Raw genomic sequence first — 19,698 nt, forward strand, 5'->3', positions numbered from 1 at the left:
GACGATGAACCACATTCGAGTGTTCAGAAGTATGTTCTTGATGAGTGCTGAAAATGGAATCTGGTATGGGTTGGAATGAATAAAGCTGTTCCACTTGAACCTGATGAGGTGGAAATGCTTTTAGGTTTCCCTAAAAACCATATACGAGGATCTGTATAGAGACATGTTCCATGGTAGTATCAATGTCCTGTCTCTTTTCTCTGGGATCAATGATGCATAAGTTGCCTTTTACTGTCTTGGCATACTTTTGAAAATAGATGTGCAAGAACTGAATGATGATCGGTTGGAGCAATTGATGAGTAGATTTGTCGAATTCGACCTTGTTGTCAGTGGCATCCACCGTAACAACCTTACTGGAAGAAATAAAACATCATCATGATGAACTAGAAGATTTTTGTTGGTGCATTTTCTTGCAATGATTGCTACGACAGCTGTCTCTTCTACTGCTCCAATATATCCCACTCTTTTTGAATCATGGAACAGTTTAGTTAACAGTAAAACTGGTCATCTTCAACTTTTGGAATCCTGTAACCAATGTTACCCTATATAAAAGGCCTATAAGGGTAGATTCTGTTCCAATGTCTTATTATGTGCCATAAGTCCTCAAATTCAAATTCAGAAATCTTTCTGAAGGACATAATGGATATCATCTTGACAAAGAAAGTGATCGGCATAGAAGAAGTAGCAATGATGTATCAAGACTTGAGCCAGCATCACGGTATAACCAGAGTGCAGGTAGTGACTTGTTCATGGCTTTATGATGTAATCTTCTAGAGAACACGAATTGATGGTTGGGGAAAATAATATGTCTGGTGATGCTTATCGCCCTCAGCATGAGATAAACGATAATCTTTCTTGATGAGCTGCTAATAATGTCATAGGGGAGTGTCACAAGTTCAATTCTCCAGACTTTCTGGCTTCTTGGACCACTTGCCTTCAAAAATGTGAAGTGTTTCATCATTCTGGCGTTATTTTTTCTATAATAGAGGTAGATTAGGCAACAACTTGCTTCAAGGACCTTCCTTATTTGAGACTGTCCTGTTTAAAAATGTTTTTTCTCCTTTCTTTATGAAAGAATTTTGAAAAGTAATGTCCTTCTCAGGTTCACAATAAAATCAAATCATAAGCATGAATTCAAAGAATATCAAAAGAATCAACAACTCTGTAATGTTTGAGAATTATAATTCTTTGACAAGTATCAAGATTTGGTTTGGTTTTAGGATGGCCTTCCTATTTTCTATGGTTACATTTATTTAAGATGTCACTCATCTTTCGCTCTTTTGTGAACTTTTTCACATGTCTCACTTTGAGGACTTGGTATTTTAACCGGATGCGTACAAAATGATGCAACTAGGATTGCCAATCACTAGACCTTCTAGAATCCTTCCATTTCAATTCTATGGAATCTTTCATTTAGACTCATATAATCAAAGTAGTCCAAAAATATCGGTCTAAAAATGAAATTTCTGAGTGCTTGTGTGAAGTTGACTATAACAGGTGTTTCGTAACTCCCTTAGTCCATTTGTTAACACATTTGCCACTTTGGCTAGTTGAATTCAGCTTTATTGTATATAATAATATAATCACCTTTATCAGGTTAATTGAAACTTATCCATAAAGCCGGGGCGATTAACCAATTGCTCTAGAGGGATAGCTTTATTGCATATAATAATATAATGGGTTAGCTGAATATTATCCATAAAGCCAGGGCGATTAACCAATTGCTCTAGAGGGACAACTCAAGCTTTATTGTATAATAATATAACATGTGTGTTCAAATCCAATTTTTTAAGCTTGTTAAGAAGAACCTGTTATAGTCTAGGTGTTTTGGTGGAATTCAGAAAATCTCTTCGTTAGAGTTCAATTCCCAAGCAACTGACTTAAACTAGATTTACCTATTTGTAAAAATTATGTTCATCATCGAACGTCATCAATAGAAAAATACTCTAGTCGGTTTTGTAATGTAATACACCAATGGTGCCCCATGTTGTACGCTCATATATATAATTACCAAGCCTTTTTGTAATTCCTTTCAATATGAGTAGGCTATCTAATATTTGTAATAGGATAGTGTTTGGGTGTATTTCTTCTGAGGTAAGGTCAATGGTCCTTGTTTTTCTGGTTTTCAATCCTGATATTCTGTCAAAGATTATAACTCTAATCATGAAGAGCTTTTTAATCCAATTGATATTCAAAGAACTGCAAGATTGCAAAATTGATTGAATGCTCATAACCTTAATAAGCAACACAAATTTATTTATTGCACAAAAGGCGGAAAAATGAACAAAAAACAAGTTTAAACAGGATGCTAAAAATAGAAAAGTACTACAGTGGTAGATAACACTTCCACTTGTTTATGCATCATTACTCCTCTATTGTTGGGTGTGTACTTGGCCCAGGATTTTTATCTTTATTTGCCCCCCATTTCTTGATCATTTTCTTGTGTCAAGACTCCCTTGTCGACGAGCGTCTCTATTTCCTTTAACAGTGACCAACAATTCCCTGTTGAATGTCCAGATACTCCCAAGTGAAAATTACAGAAGCTATTTTGATCATAGCAATGGGCATAAGGCTTTGGTGACACCTTCACCAATCTTGGTGTAATGTATTTACCTTTAACCAAATGAGGGTACAGGTCTAAGATAGATTCTTGAAACACCTTCAGAGTTTTTCTCGCTCGCGAGGCTATCACTTTCTTTGATCGTTCTGAACGAATGAATGCTCTCATGTTATCGAGGGGTTTCTGAATGCTCATTTCAGCTATAACTGGGGTAATATTAACCAGATTTCTTAAGTTGTCCTTTGCCTTACTGGTTTTCGGCAAATCTGATACATGTATCTGAGGTGTCTTCTGGGTTATATCTGCCTCATTCTTTCTTAGACCTATAGGCCAATATCGAATTACATCCATGGGAGCCTTTTGATTTCTTTTCCCATTTTCTTGTGCCTGATATTCTTCGTAGGATTTGGTTACATTAGTTTCTGTTGCAACAATGGTTTCTGAACATTGAACCTTAACCCATTCTTTTATCTTGCATTTTTGAATTGCTTGCTCTAAAGGGTCTTGGAAATTTCCCTTAAGGTTACCAGGAACCTTAGCTGAACAATTTGGAATTCCAGTCTGATTTATCCAAGGAACTTCCTTATAGGTCCAATTCTCATTTGGAGGCCACTGTGATTGATCAAGTTGTGGAGTAGTTGATCTTGATGAGAGCATTTTTGGATGCAATTTTTCACTCGGACAGTGGAAGGGAGGAAATTGAAATCCCTGCACATTCTTTTTCTTCTTGATCACTCTATAAGGTTTGGCACCATGTTTAACTGAATAAGACCTCACTGTATTAACCCCAGCTTCTTTCTTGACTTTAGTATTGTCAGAGCCTCTTATCTTGTCATTCTTGATAGCCATTTCGATGATTTCTCCACTTATGATGATGTCAGAGAAATTATTAGGGACAACCCCTATCATGTGATTAACATAAGGAAATTTTAATGTGCTGATGAACAAAGTAGTGAACTCTTTTTCAGTCAATAGTGGATGTTCTTGAGAAGCAACGTCTTTCCATCATTGTGAATATTGTCGAAAGCTTTCATTGCACTTCATATTCATGCTTTGCAACATTGTTCGATCAGGGGCCATATCAGTCATGTGCTTGTATTGACCCAAAAAAGCTTGAGCTAAATCCCTCCAAGAACGTATTTGAGTACGTTTTAGCTGATTATACCATCCGGATGCAGACCCAGATAAACTGTCTTGGAAACAGTGGATCAACAACTTTTCATTCTCTACATAGCCAGTCATACGACGACAATACATAATGATATGATATGAAGGGTATGTGGTCACATTATACTTCTCAAAATCTGGAACCTTGAACTTTGGTGGAATAACCAGGCCAGTGACCAAACTTAGTTCTTTGGCATCAAATCCATAAAATGACTCAACTGTCTCTATAGATTTTATCACCTCTTTTATATTTTCCAGTCGTTGAGTGAATTTTTCCTTCTCAACTGATTTGTTTAGGTCAAGGACCTCATTACTAATACAAAATTCATCAGGCTTCAACTCAGAAGTAGTAGAACAATCAGTGGGGAACGATGCTCCAGCTTGATATGGTGAGTTCTTAACAGCGAAGTAAATCGGTGATTGAATTTCCTGGGGTACAGAGGTGAACTCAGGAATATGAACAGGTGTAACACCCAAAGAATTTATGGGGTTTTCAACAAGACTCTTTCCAGCTGTCTGGTGCTTCTCAATCATTTCTTTCATATTGTTCAGTAGATCGATATGAGAATTTGTGATATTAGCTTCAATTTGTGCCAACTTGCTCCTTAATTCCTCTTGTATTTCTTTCTGCTCTATCTCAAATTTGGCTAGCCTATCCTCAGTTTCTTTAGACATTTTTCTTGTGTCGTGCTGAGCGTTTTTGCTTCAAGGAAAAACCAAGATCACTTTGTTTGAAATACTTATTTTAATGAATGAATGTTTTAATGTATTATGACATAAAAAATGCAAAGATGCCAAATGCAAATGTAAATATGTGAATGTAACAATAAAAATGCAAATTGTGCAATATAAAAGCAAACATAAAAATACAAATGCAAAGATGCCAAATGTAAATATGCAATTGTAAAAATGTAAATGTAAATTATTTAAAATACCAGAATAGGACATCCAGTTATATTAAGACTGCCCCTTTCTTTGATATTGAAAATAAATAAACATTATTATTTAATTAAATATGTTTTAATGCATGATGTAAATTTAAAAATGTAAATGTAAATACAAACGTAAAAATGTACAAATGTAAAATACAAATGCATGTATGAAAAGGTGTTACTCAAGAGTGATCATCTTAGAACAGATTTCATTGAACGCAAAAGTTTCGGTACATCAAACAAAACTTTTACATATAGGGGACATCTTTCAGTCCTAACTTCAGTAAAACTTTACATATAGGGGATAACTTTCCCTCCTAACTTCTCTAAAGCCAAATTAGTCTATCAGCTTAAGGGACATATTGCTTGTCTGGACTGGAACTTCTTCCATGACATTCTCCTTCATCTTCTGTGTCACTTCTCGGAGTTGCTCATTTTCCCTTGTAAGAGAACCTTTCTGTCCAAAAAGTTCTTGAACAAGATCTTCATATAAGTTACAGCTCTTTTTCAACTTGGTGACCCCTGTGATCCACTCTTCTGGGGGTGCTTCCTAGGCCAGCATTTTGAAAGGCTTGACTGATCTTCTGAAAATCTTCATGCATGGTTTTCATTTCTGTGCTCAATTTCTTGTTTTGGTCGTTCAAGTCCTTTAAATAACATGCTTGAGCTTCGTAAAAACCTCCTCCACTCTGAATGCCCTGACTATTGTTCTTACCATAGACTGCTTTTGGTATCAATCTGGTAGGATCTTTATGTAATACTTTTGGTATTAATATAACCAGTTCTCTATGTACAGAACTTCCCTCGATCCTCGTAGTTTCTTCAGGATGTCTTTCCTTGGCCGTGTCATATTTTGTTCAATCATAAAACTTTTTATCCATTTATGATTTCTTTCCAATTTGATGAACAGTCTTTCCAGTTAACACCTTTTGATTATGTCATGATTATGTAATACAAACAAAAGAATATAAACAAATTAGAACAATGTAACATGCATGGAAAAATAAGAAAACAAAAATAGAATAATTAGTACCAATTAATGGAAAGAAAAATTCTATTTATCAAGGTATAAATCCTAATCTCATGCTTTTTAGTTCCATGCTTTGTTTGGAAAAATTAACCTAACCGTATGATTACTAGTTTGCATGCATTTATTCAGAGAGAAAATTAATAAATTAAAAGCTAAAGCTTATTTCTCCTTTGTGTACACTTAGAGGTTCAGTACTGTCTTAGATCAAGAGAATTTCTAGGGTTCATTATATGCAGGGTTTTGGTTCTAAAGGTAAAGGTACCCAAATTATCTTTGTTAGTGCCCCCTTGGGCTGTTAACTCTCAATCCTAGTCCATCACAGACTAAAGTGGATCGAGTTCAATTCGAGGGGATACACTTCTCTATGCCTGACACGGAGAATAAATTCTCACGAAGACATAAAGTATATGAACCTCGAAAGTTACTTGCTAGGTCTGACACGGAGAATAAATTCTCACGAAGACGTCGCTTTCACTCCCACTTAAAAGGGACAAACTCAATTATAGAGCTTTATGTTATGCAATGCATGTGTTGTGTGTGAGGATAAATGTTCAAACATCTGACAGATAAATAATGAAATAAAATACTTGAAAAATAAAATGAAACATTAATAATATACATATAAATATTATGAAAATAATAAGTATATAAAAATTTTGAAAAGAAAGAATTAAAAATTAAATATATGAATTTTTAATTTTTAATTTTTAATTAATAGAGACAATTTATAATTGATTTTAAAGTTTGACCAGGTCCCCAGCGGAGTCGCCAAGCTGTCGTAACCGGTTTTCGCCCGAGCACGAATTTTTTATTTGGCGGGGAAAATAATGTGGATACAAAATAATTAAAAAAATGGTTTGGGAGTCGCCATCGACCTTTTGGGTCAGGTAGGTCGAATACCTAAAAATTACCTTTTTAAAAGAGTTTTTTAAGAAAACATCAGTTAAAAGATAAACTGATCAACTGATCTGCGTTTAACCAAAAATTCGTTCTTTTTAGAAATAAAAAGGGATTCGTGGTCGGTTACGTTTAGGGAAGGATTAGCACCCCTACAACGCCCAAAATTGGTATTTATTAATTATAAATTGTCTCTATTATTAAGAATTCAAATATATTTAATTCATAATTATGTTATTTCAAATAATTTTAAGAAAATATATTAATATGTATAAATAAGATATTTATTTATTTAAAAATATTAGAAAATGGCTTCTAGGTGCTTTAAGACAGCTCTTTTCCTCGATATTAATAAATAAAATAAATATTAAAAATGTAATAATTTTTCATAAAAATGATTTAAATAAATATAAATTATAATATTTAATTTAATCAAATATATAAATATATTTATAAGACTAAGATAATAATAAAATAATAATTAAAGCCATAATTAAAATATAAAAGTAATAACAAAATAATATTGTAATTAAATAATGATCAAAATAAAAGAAATTAAAATTATAAAACTAAATATAAAATATTAAAAATAAAGATAATAATTCAAAATATTATGAAAGATAATGGTTAATAGTGTAATTTAACCTAATTAATTAATTTGGGATATAAATATAAATTAATAAAATTATAAGGGATTAAATCAGTTATTTACCCTAAAGTATGTAATTATGCTGGAAAGGACTAAAATAATATAAAATAAAATTACGAGACTAAATTAAAATATATAGAAATTTATTGTAGTGACTAAATTATAATAAACACAAAATTTAAATAATGAATTAAAAGGCATAAAAGTCAATTTCAGTGACCAAAATAAATTGTTTACAAAACCTGAAGGGTCGCGAAAATGGTTTGTCCAGTGGTGAAATTACAGACATACCCCTCCCCAAAACGGCGTCGTTTGGGAAGGGGTATATACTCCCCTTCCAGCTGGCCCGAAGGGCCAGCGTTTCCATTTCTCTTCTTTCTCTTCTCTCTCTAGCTGAGAGAGAAGAGAATTCTCTCTCGCTTCTCTCTAGCTTCCCTCACCAGAGGGAAGCCGGTCATCGGCCGGCAGCCGTCTGCCACCGGCAACCGTATCCGGTGGTCGAAAAATTTTATTTTTATACCAAAACGTAGATCGGACCGTCCTAATGACGGTTCCGGTGTTCTTTTCTCTTAAATAGCTCCCGATCGGAGCAAATCTAGGAAAATACCTTCGGTTTTCGAAGGTTTTTTGGTGACGCTTGGAGGCCGGTGGTGACTCCGATCGAGGTGTTGTCTTCCTCGGTAAGTTTCTCTCGCTCTTCTCTTTTTGTTTTGTGGTTTGCTTTCTTTCTTTTTTTTTTCTTTTTTTTTGTTCTCTGTTCTTGCTCTCTGTTGGTTGTCGTTGTTATGTGTCTTTGCTTGTTGTGGCCTTTTCTTTGTTTTTACAGGTTCGGTTTTATAGGCCTCGATGAGGCTCTCGTCGGACCGGTCCCAGAAGTGTTTATCGGTGAGTCACCAGACTATTGTGGTGACTCACCATAGAGCAAGCGACGTGGAGGGGTAGTTGGGTCTTCTGGAGCCTTCTGTTGAGGCATCGTGGCAGAGTAGACCGTCGGCAGCATCTGGTTGGGTCACCTGGCAGTGGAGTGTCGACAATGAGCGGCGGTTGTGGCTTCTGGAAGCTTGAGGCGGCAGCTGGACATGGAAACCCTAATCTAGTTTTAGGGTTTAGCTTGGGCCATTTCTGATCGGGCCTGGTTGTAATCGGGCCAGAGTTGGGACTTGGGTTGTATCTGTAATAAAATAATAATATTAATAATAAAAATAATATTAATAATAAAAATAATAATAATAGTAATAAAAATAAAAATAATAAATATAATAAAAACCAAATGTAAAAAACTAGTGTTTTCACATACCAAAGACAACATAGCAGATTTCATGACGAAGGCAATCACCGCTGATAAATTTACCTGGTGTCGATCCTCTTGTGGCCTGTCAGAAACGTAAGCAACATGAAGGTACAAGGTAGAAAGAATGGTGTGAAGATATGCTTATTCCAATTAAATCTTCAAGTGGGAGATTGTTAAAAGTCAAATAATTTAGGCACCAAATTAAGCACCAAATTGTGCTTTGTCAAAGTCAAAAATTAGGCACCTAATTTTTGTTGAAATTGGGTAATGGGATAATTAATTTTAGTCATTGTAATTTATGGTATTTATAACTATAAATACCCTAGCTCATATAGCTTCAAAATCATCCCAAAGCATTCTAGCTTTCTTCCAATACTAGAGAGATTTTAGAAAGTTTCTTGAGAGTTGTTTTCTCTTTTTTATCTAGAGAGAATTATCTTTGTTTTCTCCTTGGTAGATCGAGAGAGGTTGTAATTCCTATTTTCTTATAGTGAAATTCTTCTACCGTTGCCCGTAGTTTTTACCCTAAAATTTAGGGGTTTTCTACGTAAATTTTGTGTATCTTTTATCTTCATTTTTATTTTATCAAATTATCAGTTGCGATTTTACTCTATCCAATAGCCGTCTTCTGCAACAGACACTTTCTCGTGGCCTTGGCGAGTATAGCTTCCATTTTATGGCTATTTGGGTCCGTGTCTATGATTTACCGATGGGTTGGATGAATGTACAGGTGGATGCTCTGATTGCCAACCGTCTTGGCGATGCGGTGGCTGTGGATCTCTATACTAGGGTTGGTCTTATGGGCTCCTATCTTCGTATACGTGTAAGAATTGATATACGTAAACCTTTGATGTGTTTCACTTGGAACCCGAGAAAATGGTAAGCCCAGACTGTGTATTCTGAAATATGAATGCCTTCCAACTTTCTATTTTTTCTGTGGTAGTGTGGGACATCTGCATTCTTCATGCAATCTCCCTACTCCTTCAGACAATTCTAGAATGGAATATGAGGATTGGATGAGGGTATCTCTACCCATGGCCTCAGGTTCTATAGTTCGTGAAAGGCCCGGACTTCTATTTTTACTTCCATCACCACCTGTTGTGCCTGATGTCTTGGCCATTCCTCCTACCACTGTTGAGGCTTCTTCATCCACCTACCGGATTGTCAAACGGCCTGCTCTAGGACCTCCTGACAGCAAACTGATTTCCACCTTTAAGAAAGCATTCTCTCGCCATCCTAGTTCTGGGGAATTCTCTACAACTGATGATTCGGTAGCGGCAAGAGACCAGTCCCGCCAAGGATTATGAATATCATATGCTGGAACTGTCAGGGGCTTGGGAGCCCCTAAACAGTCCGATCATTTGAGCTTTTAGTAGCTCGAAAAGGACCCGCCCTCTTATCCTTATGTGATAGTCGGATACGACACAATGGATGGGATTATTTAAAGCATTGTTTGGGAATGAATGGTTGTTTATCTGTTGATAGTAGTTCTACATGTTCTGGTTTGTTGGTATTTTGGGATTCGACTGTTTCTATGAAACTGTTATCCTATTTGATTTTTCATGTTGATGTGGTTGTTGTGTGTGGTAATGATCAGTTTCGTTTCACTAGGTTATATGGGAAGAGTGATCGTGAACGACATTACGAGACCTGGAACCTTCTTGATCGCCTTCCAAGCTCATCTTCTCTTTCATGGTTACTCGGTGGCGACTTTAATGAAGTTCTCCTAGACTTAGAGAAAACAGGTGGCCGTATGTAGTTACGAGGAGATATGGAGGCATTCCGGATGACACTTGATTTCAATGGTTTGTTGGATGTGAGACCCAGTAAAGGTTGGTTCACTTGGCATAAGGGTCGAGTGCAGACGAGGCAATTGTTTGAGCGACTTGACCACTTTGTTGCTTCATCTGCCTAGCTTAGTGCCCATTCCACCTGTCGGGCTTCAAGTGAATTCATTTCCACTTCAGACCACTATTTTATTACCATGGACTGTGAGACAACTGAACGGCGTCCTCAATATCGGGGTATAAATGGTTACTTTCGTTTTGATATTTGTTGGAATGTTGATGAGGGCTGTCACTCATGTGTTCATCATGCTTGGGTGGGCTCTTCAGGGACTACACTTGAGAAAATCCAGTATGTGGGAGATTCTTTAAAGGATTGGCAATTTGAACGTCGTGATGTAAATAAAGCTAAGATTGCCTCTGCCCGGTTACGGCTTGATCATCTCCTTTCCCGTCCACTATCTGATCTGGAGACGCTGGCGTTGGCTCGATTGAAAGAGGAACTACATCACTGCTCTTCGATTGAGGAGGCCTATTGGTATCAACGGTCGCACAACAATTGGTTGCAGCATTGTGATCGTAATACACCATATTTTCATGCACGAGCTTCCGATCGTCACCGTAAGAATTATGTGCGAGGCATTTTTACCAGTGTTGGGGAATGGGTGGATTCCATTGATGAGATTCACACAGAGGTGGTCAATTATTTTTATGAATTGTTTTCCTCTAAAAGTACACTTTGGATGACGAAAATCATCAATTCAGTGCAATCGGTGATCAGGACTACGATGAATGATTCATTGGTGCAACCCTTTTCTGCTGATGAGGTTTATACATCTTTCAGTCAGATCCACCCATCAAAAGCCCCAGGGAGGGATGATCTTCCATCTAGTTTCTATCGCTCTTTCTGGCCGATTGTTGTGAGGACGTCATTGCTTTGTGTGTGGGTTTATTATCTGGCCAGGTTTAATGGAATTAGCTAAACAAACAGTTCTTGTTTTAATAACAAAGGTGGCTGACTCAGTCCGTTTTTCACAATTCTGACCAATTTCCTTGTGCCGAGTTATTTATAAGATAGTGTCCAAGTGCATAGTTAACCGAATGAAGCCTCTTTTTCATCTTGTATTGATGAAAGCCAAGTAGCATTTGTACTAGGACGACATGGATCCGATAACATGTTGATTGCCCATGAAGTTTTTCATCTTTTGATGTCTGACACCGGGAACTATTCTCGTGGGGCAACCTTGAAAATTGATATAGAAAAGGCCTATGATCGTGTTGAATGGCTTTTCCTTCGAGCTATGCTTGAACACCTCAGTTTCCATACGACTTGGATTGCTTTTGTCATGTCTTGTATCACCACTGTCTCTTATAGCATCCGAGTTAATAGTTCCTTAACTGAGTCTTTCAGACCTGCGAGGGGATTGTGCCAAGAAGATCCACTTTCAGCGTTCTTCTTTGTTATTTGTGCTCAAGGCTTGTCGTCGCTATTGCACCAAAAGCGACAATTGGGACAAATATAAGGTATTAAAATCAGTAGTCAAAGCCATCAAATTACCACCGAATTTTCGCAGATGACTTGTCTTCTTTTCCTCCGTAATTCGATTGATGAGGTGCTTGCTATTCGTGAGGATCTTGAAAGTTACTCTGCTGCTTCTGGCGAACAACTTAATTTTCATAAATCTAGTGTTCACTTCAGTGTTACCATCCTGTTGCCTTTCGCATTGCTACCTGTCAAAATTTGGATGTCGAAGAAGTGCATGATCTAGGTTGCTATTTGGGTCTCCCATTACTCATTGGGCGAAATAAACAACAGACGTTTTCGTTCCTCCACGATAAAATGCTGAAGCGAGTATCGGGATGGCAACAAAACATAGTTTCATATGGGGGAAGAGAGGTCTACATTAAATTAGTCGGCCAAGCAATTCCAACATATGCTATGGGATGTTTTCTCCTCCCAAGTGGCGTTATAACTGATTTAACACAAGTAATGCGTGACTATTGGTGGTCTGGTCGATCTGATGCGCATAGGTGGCCTCTTCTAGTTTGGTCATCGATATGTCAACCTAAACGAATGGGTGATTTAGGATTCCGAGAGCTACATGCTTTTAATCTGGATCTCCTTGGCAAACAACTTTGGCGATTAATGAGGACTCCGAACAGTTTGGTTAGCCGTGTTCTTGCAGGTAAATATTACCCTGGCAGTTCTGTGTGGACAGCTCAGCCCAGCAATCGTCCATCTTATGCATGGCTCAGCTTATATGTTGCGAAAGCATCACTTCAACCTGGTTATTTCTGGAAGCCTGGTATTGAGAGTGGGATCTCTATGTTCCAGGATTCATGGGGAGGATCTTCTCCTATTCAGTTTTCTACGAAACATATCGATAATGTTGATGCTCTGGTTCGTTGTGATGAATTCATCATTCTGGGAGTTGCGTCATAGAATGAAAGATTGGTTAGACAATTGTTTCCCATCTCTGAAGCTACAGCCATCTTACAATGCCCGGGGATTGCTGCTCCTTCACCTTTATGGTTGTTTCTTTCTCGGTTACCCATTTTGCCTAAAGTGCGTGTTTTTGATTGGCGTTTCGCAAACGATGCTTTACCAGTGGGCGCCCGCCTTTTAACAGTAGGTTTGAGTGATGGCCACTGTCCGATTCGTGGGGTTCACATTGAAACTGCCCTCCATGCCATTCGAGAATGGCCCGAGTACCGACTCTAGTGCCATTCTATCTATAGCGGGATTTTCAGCCACAAGCATCGATACAGGCCACACTTCTCCTTTTGAGTGGTGGTTTTTTTTAATGCAGGCTTTAACTTTACCAAAACTTATCGATCTCTTGGGGATTGCTTATTCCTTGTGGCAGTGTAGGAACCTGGTTCTTCATGAGGATCGGTTGACCTCGGGTTGGCATCTTATAGCAGAGACTTGTGCTATCCAGAGAGCATATACAAAGGTTCATGTTGGTCAACCTATCTTGATCCCCCATCTCCGACCCTCGCGATGGTGTAAGCCTCACTTCAACAAATGAAAAATTTCAGAGAACGGAAATAGAAATACTAAAAGGTCTCACAGATGAGATGCTAGTTGCATCATTTTGTCCGCATCCAACTAAAACACCAAACTGCGAAAAAAAGAGAGAATGTGTTACAATGTCTACATGGACAGAGACAAAGAAGGCAACTCAATGACAAAAAACATAGAATTTAAGAAGCCAACCTAAAATCAACCCGTAAACTCTTAACACTTGTCAAAGATTCATAACTTTAAAAAATTAAAAAAGTAGTTAATTCTTTGATATCTAATGAACTCTTGTTTTGTAATTTGCCTCAATTGTGAACATAAAGTAAGGGCACAATTTTTTCAAAACTTCAAACATTTTTCAAAATTCTTTCATAAAAAATTTTTCAATTTTTTTTTCATTTTTTAAAATTCTTTCATAAAACATTTTCAAAATTTCATCATCAAATCTTTTCCACCTTTTGAAAAACAAAAGAAAAAAAGGAAGAAAATTATCTTCAAACTAGACAACCTCTCTAGAATATATTTTGGCAATTGATAAATGTCTCTTAGAAATTGAAGCTTATTCTAAGAACTAAGGCAAGAAAAGCCAAAATTTTAAGGCAAAATTTGTTGGGGGTAAGAAGAACAAGTTGACACAAGTCAAGAATTTCAAGGGATAACCTATATATGATCATTGCAAGAAGATTCGACCTTCATAAAGATATGGTTCTCTAATGAAGTCAGAAAAGATAAGTTAAAGGCAACAGTAAGGAAATTGGTCACTGTAGCTAAGCGTCAAATAGTACAAGGACTAAGCCCATCAAAGTAGACGATAGGGGAAATTTATCATAAGGCAACCAAATTCTCTTCATCATGGATGAGCAGTGTCGTTTATCTCCAGGCAATCAAATTTCCTCAACAAGAAGGAACAGTGTTGTCTTCAGATACGACTAGACGTCCTCATCATGTAGGAAAAATGTCGTCCACTTACTAGACCTCCTCAACATGAAGGAGCAATGTCATCAGAAATGACCAGATTCTCCTCATCACGTAGGAGTCGTGTCGTTTCCAACATCAAATTGTCTCTAAGCAATCAGATTTCCTCAACAAGAAGGAACAATGTTGTCGTCAGACGTAATCTTTCAAATACGACTAGACATACTTATCAAGTAGGAAAATGTCATCCACTAACTAGACCTCCTTAATATGAAGGAGCAATGTCATAAAAAATGACAAGATTCTCCTAATCACGTAAGAACCGTGTCGTATCCAAAATATAATTGTCTATAGGCAATTATATTTCCTCAACATTAAGGAACAAGGTTGTCTTCAGATGCATAGTCATTCAAATGGCTAGTTGTCCTCATCATGATGGAACAACACCTTCGATAAACATCGATTGTATCATTGGAGATTGCTTCTCTTGAAGCAAAAATTTCATCCTAGTTAGCATAGTTCCCTTGAAACATAAACTTAAACAATTTTACCTCACTCGAGGTAATTTTCTCTCAAAAGCAAAAATCTCACATGAGATAATTTCTTTGAAATTAATTTTATCTCGCTCGAGACAAACTCCTTTTAAACCTAAAGCATCGACATCGTTTCTCTTGAACAAACTATGTCTTGCTTAATAACTTCTTTCCCTTGAAAATGCAACTTTTGACATTGCAAATTTCAATCCTTTTAAAATTGTTTCCCTTGAAATAGAACTTTGAAAATCTCTCTCTTGAGATAAAGATCATTTTTTAGTCTCACTTGAGACAAACCTCAAGTTTCAAAATAAAATATGGAGCCGAAAAAAAACTCGTTATCTTTTCGTCTTTGTCATATTCTTGTTAACACAAGAATGAGCAAAAAAGGGCAGTTGTAAACACATGTTTTTGTATGGATTTTAGTTATTATTATTATTATTATTATCATCATCATCATCATTATAATAATAATAATTATTATTATATATTAAATACTAAATATTAATTTTATTTACATCTTTTTTTCTTCAGGCCACCAATCAACCCAATTACAAGCCTAATTGGTCAAAACCCATTTACCATTTAACCTAAACTCGAAATAGGCTCAATTTAAACCCTAGCCCAAATCCAAACTAACCCTAACCTAAACCTAGCTACCAGTCGCCACCGACCTAGCCACCTTCCGCCATCGTCACTGTCAAAACATGCCCCTGCCGCTACTGCTATTCGGTCACCTCACTAAGCCACACATGTTTCAAAATAATGAAAAAAATAAAATAAAAAAATAAAAATCAAACTAAATCAACAAAATTGTATAGAATCTTGGAGCACCATGAATATAACATGCAACGAAAAGAAAAGAAAAATGGAGGAAGGCTCAGTTTAAAAAATGAGGATTTGAACAAGAGGAAAATGAGAGGAGGAGAGAGATTCAGGGAGGGAAGAACCCATTAAAGGGAGAACCGAACAAAAAAAAAAGAACAGAATGATAGAAGTTCGAACAAAATATAAAAACGAAAAAGAAAAAAAGAAAGCTTACCCGGTTCATCTCGTCGGAGAAAGGAAGAGGCTCGTTGGAGTGGGAAAATCGAAACTTTGCCATTAGAATTGTGCCAATCCAGCCCCTTTCAAGGTAATCAAACTTCGGATTCCTGTAGAAGGATTCGTGATAAATCATTTGAGGTAACTTTCTCTCTCCACCGTCGTTGACGGGCGACGGTCGGCGTTGCAGAATCTCGTCGGGTTCTGGGAAAGCTGGGATGAATTGAGAGAATCTTCTCTTATTCTCTCTCTCTCTTTCGACTGAGGCTAATTAAATGGGACTAGGGTTCAATTTTTTTTATAAAGGGGTATTTAAACCCAAATTAAAATGACACCGTTTAGGATTAGGGTTTTCTGAATTTGATGTATGGGTATTTAATCCTCTCTTATTCTGTCTCTTTCATTTTAGCCCTTTGTTTATTAATGTTATAATATACATGATTTATACTTTGGGTGCTGAAGTTTGTCGTATATTCGTTTTTGTCATTGATTTTTGTTAAATCATTAGTTGATAAATTAGATTAATACTTTAATAGTCCTTTGTTCCTTTATTTATTTTGGTGAAGTTCTGTACACTTTAACCATATTTATAATATAAATTTTTCCTTTTATATATATTATTAATTATAAGTTATGTTTGTTTAACTTAGTAATATATGTACATATTTTATTTGTTTTTTTATATATTTAAAATATGTACATATATCTTATTAAAGATAAATTTATAATATTTGAATATCTACATATTATATTAACAAGGTGGTCTATTTAATATTTTAGATAGCTATGAAATCTTTGATTGTTCGACTAACTTAGGGAAGACTCCAAAAAACCTGGGGTGTCCTTCCGAGGATTATTCAAATAAAATATTCTAATATCATTATTTGATCATTATTAAGTTAATATATATTTCATTCATGTTAAATAATTTTTTAAATATATTATATTTTAATATATTTTTATTTTTTACTAGATATATTATTTTATATAATTATTTTAATAATAAATGTTCATTTTTATTTATTTTATGTATATATTTATTTATTATTTTAAATTATTATTTTTATTTATCTATGTTTAGTTTTTATTTATTTATCATGATTGGTATTTCACCCATTTTTATATATATCATTTTATTATTGGTGCATTCGTAAATCATGCATTTGCTTTCCCTCTTCTTCTCTTTTTTTTAAAAAAATTAATGGCAATGTTGTCGTGCTTCTTGAGGTAACGGAATTACGTCTAATATAGTTGGATTTCCATTTCTATTAATTCACGTAGCAAAGGAATATCCTTTTTAAATAAATTCGAGTGAATTAAATCATTTTTATCGAGGCAAGTTTAAATAAAAAAAAGGAAGGATTCACTCATTTTTAGTTGAAATAAAAGGATCGTAATTTAAATTTTGGTTTCAAATGTGTGAAATCCCACTACTTAGACAACGTATAATTGAGATGTACCAATTATTGGGCGCTATGGGGGTGTTAATCATTCCCCACACGTAATCGACTCATGGATCCTTAAAAATGAATTTCTGGTAATACACGAACAAACTTTTGTCTTTAAAATGATTTTTCTAAAATTCATTAAAAATACATTTTTTAGGTATTTAACCTACCTAACCTAATGGTCGATTGCGACTCCAAATCATTTCCAAATAAATTTCAAATTAAACCGAAATCCAAATTTTCCAAAATAAAGTAATAATTATTTAATAAATTTAATTTATTTATTTTTAAAAATGGTCATGACACATAAAATTTACCTTTAATAATATGTTGAATTACTGTCACATTAGAAAATACTTGATAAATACTAATAAAAATTCGATTTAATGATTGGAAATAAAATTCATTAATACTTCATATGGGTTTGAACTATTTGAATTAAATTTTAAAATTGGAATATATTTTTAACATTTTAAATTTAAATGTGTAGTGATTTGTGGTTACAGATGGTCTTGCATAAATTTCCTTTGGAATTGTTATGCCTATAGGAGTACAGAATTTTGCGGAAAATTAACTAAAGAAGAAGAAGAAGAGTGGTGTCAAGTCGACGTTGTGATGCAGCACGTGAAGTAGAAACATCCTAGAAACTTGATTGTACTTGGAGTCGGTAAATTTTGTTGTACGACAGCCTAATATAAAGGTAAGGAAAGACACTATCAGAAATATTAAAAAAATATAAGGTTAAGAAAAAACGTTATAAAAAATGTTAATATTTTTTTAACATTTCTGGTAAAGCACTACTTAAAATATTATTTTTTTATCGAAAATGTTAATTTCGTCACCTAAAATAAATATTTCCGATATTAACATTTTCAATAAAAAAAAAACATTTTAAGTAAAGTCCGATATTAATATTTTTGTAAAAAATAACATTTTAAATAACACTATACAAAAAATGTTAAAAATTCATTAACATTTTTAATAATGTCTTTTCTTAACCTTGTATTAAATTAACATTTTTAATAATGTCTTTTAAATAACATTTTAAATAACACTATACACTCCTATTCTTGTTTTCCAATCGTTAAGGTTTTGTAAAGGCCAGGTCGAATTTGAGGGACTCAAATGGCAAGTTTACCCCTACCTGGAAGGGACATAATATAAGAGTTTTAGAAGTAATACAAGGGCACGAACAAGTGTTTTCCGTGATAAAAAAATTATTATTATTATTGAAGATTTGAGTTCGAACACCATAAATGTTATATATTAATGATCATTGTCGAAAGATTAAAAATTTATTTTTAAATAAAAATTACCTGACACTTGTCTCATATTAATAAAAAAATATATATAAGTAATATAAGAGCGAGACCGTAATCACGCAAAAGTGGAAGCGCAAATATGCAAGGAAGAAATCGTTATTTACGGAGCAAATGTGAAATTGCATTCCTGCCCTTCGAACAAGTGGCAGAGCCCAATTGAAATCAGTATCTGACAGAGTCTATATAAGGGAACCTATGCATGTGAGTTGTGCGGGGTGTCGTGCACTGGGGAAGGAGAAGCAATTATCCGAAGCACCCTGGCAAGGGATGTAGCGGCTGTAATGGAATACAAAGGATTGAATCTGCAAGAGGCAGTAGATTATGTGATAAAGAACAGGTTGGATGAGGGCAAAGCTGGGCTAATTGCTGTGTCAAAGAATGGTGAAGTTGCTTGTGGGTTAACACCATGGGGATGTTTAGGGGCTGCGCCACTGAGGATGGGTTTATGGAAGTCGCCATCTGGTGAATTTTTCCAGATTAAAATTTGTGCTTGTTTGGGGCACCCTCGAAGCTTTTGCTTTTGGTGGTTTACTCGTTTAAGCTTCATACAATGTCGGTCTATCTAGTGTTTAGGCTTATTAGGCGAAGAACCATTGTAATACCGACTAATAATTATCTTTCTCGATAATGTAATTAGCTAGTAACAATCTATCTTCATGAAGTTTCTTTTATTTGGTTTCATATCATGATTAAGTTTTGTTTTATTTGGTTTATTTTACATTTAAATTTCAAAAATAATTTGTTCAATTTTCTTTCACAAAAATACTGCACATAGAATTTTGATGCTCGAATCAAATTATTATAATCCAGGGTATGTTGAACATCAAAGCCGAGGAGAATTTATAGCCTAAGGGATATACAATAAGGTGTTACTGCATGAAATTGGTTGTTAGTCCGTCAATAGTCAGGTTATTCACATTGGAAAACCACTGTGGGTGTTGATTTTTAAATTACTTGCCATTTAATCATCAAATAATAAGCTCAAGATCGATCCAGCAGCAATTGCAGATGGGTCTCTCTTTCTCAGTTCATATGAATCTCTTTTTCTTTATTCTCATCCTGTGTTAGTATGAATACATAGAAACAATGCAATATATATAT

The 19,698-nt window shown here is 35.2% G+C and overlaps 2 protein-coding genes across 2 annotated transcripts; both read left to right on the top strand.

Moving 5' to 3' along the window:
* Positions 1-10,510: 10,510 nt before the first annotated feature.
* LOC120168310 lies at positions 10,511-11,833 on the top strand. The gene is made up of 2 exons (XM_039177090.1): positions 10,511-11,274; positions 11,446-11,833. The coding sequence occupies exons 1-2, from the start codon at positions 10,511-10,513 to the stop codon at positions 11,831-11,833; spliced, it is 1,152 nt and encodes a 383-aa protein (XP_039033021.1).
* A 317-nt stretch (positions 11,834-12,150) lies between these two features.
* On the top strand, positions 12,151-13,032 carry LOC120168311 (uncharacterized mitochondrial protein AtMg00310-like). The gene is made up of 2 exons (XM_039177092.1): positions 12,151-12,711; positions 12,754-13,032. Exons 1-2 carry the CDS (start codon positions 12,151-12,153, stop codon positions 13,030-13,032), a joined length of 840 nt encoding a protein of 279 aa, XP_039033023.1.
* The last annotated feature ends 6,666 nt before the right edge of the window (positions 13,033-19,698 follow it).

This window comes from Hibiscus syriacus, unplaced genomic scaffold (assembly GCF_006381635.1).
Source record: "Hibiscus syriacus cultivar Baekdansim isolate YM2019G1 unplaced genomic scaffold, ASM638163v2 tig00111719_pilon, whole genome shotgun sequence".
In the NCBI taxonomy this organism is placed as follows: domain Eukaryota; kingdom Viridiplantae; phylum Streptophyta; class Magnoliopsida; order Malvales; family Malvaceae; genus Hibiscus; species Hibiscus syriacus.

Bases quoted from the DNA above. Each gene is read 5' to 3' on its own strand.
- LOC120168310 (XM_039177090.1), top strand. From the start codon at position 10,511: ATGGACTGTGAGACAACTGAACGGCGTCCTCAATATCGGGGTATAAAT. The intron at 11,275-11,445 runs GTTTAATGGAAT...TATTGATGAAAG, and splicing joins TGGGTTTATTATCTGGCCAG to CCAAGTAGCATTTGTACTAG.
- LOC120168311 (XM_039177092.1), top strand. From the start codon at position 12,151: ATGCTGAAGCGAGTATCGGGATGGCAACAAAACATAGTTTCATATGGG. The intron at 12,712-12,753 runs GTTCGTTGTGAT...GTTGCGTCATAG, and splicing joins TCGATAATGTTGATGCTCTG to AATGAAAGATTGGTTAGACA.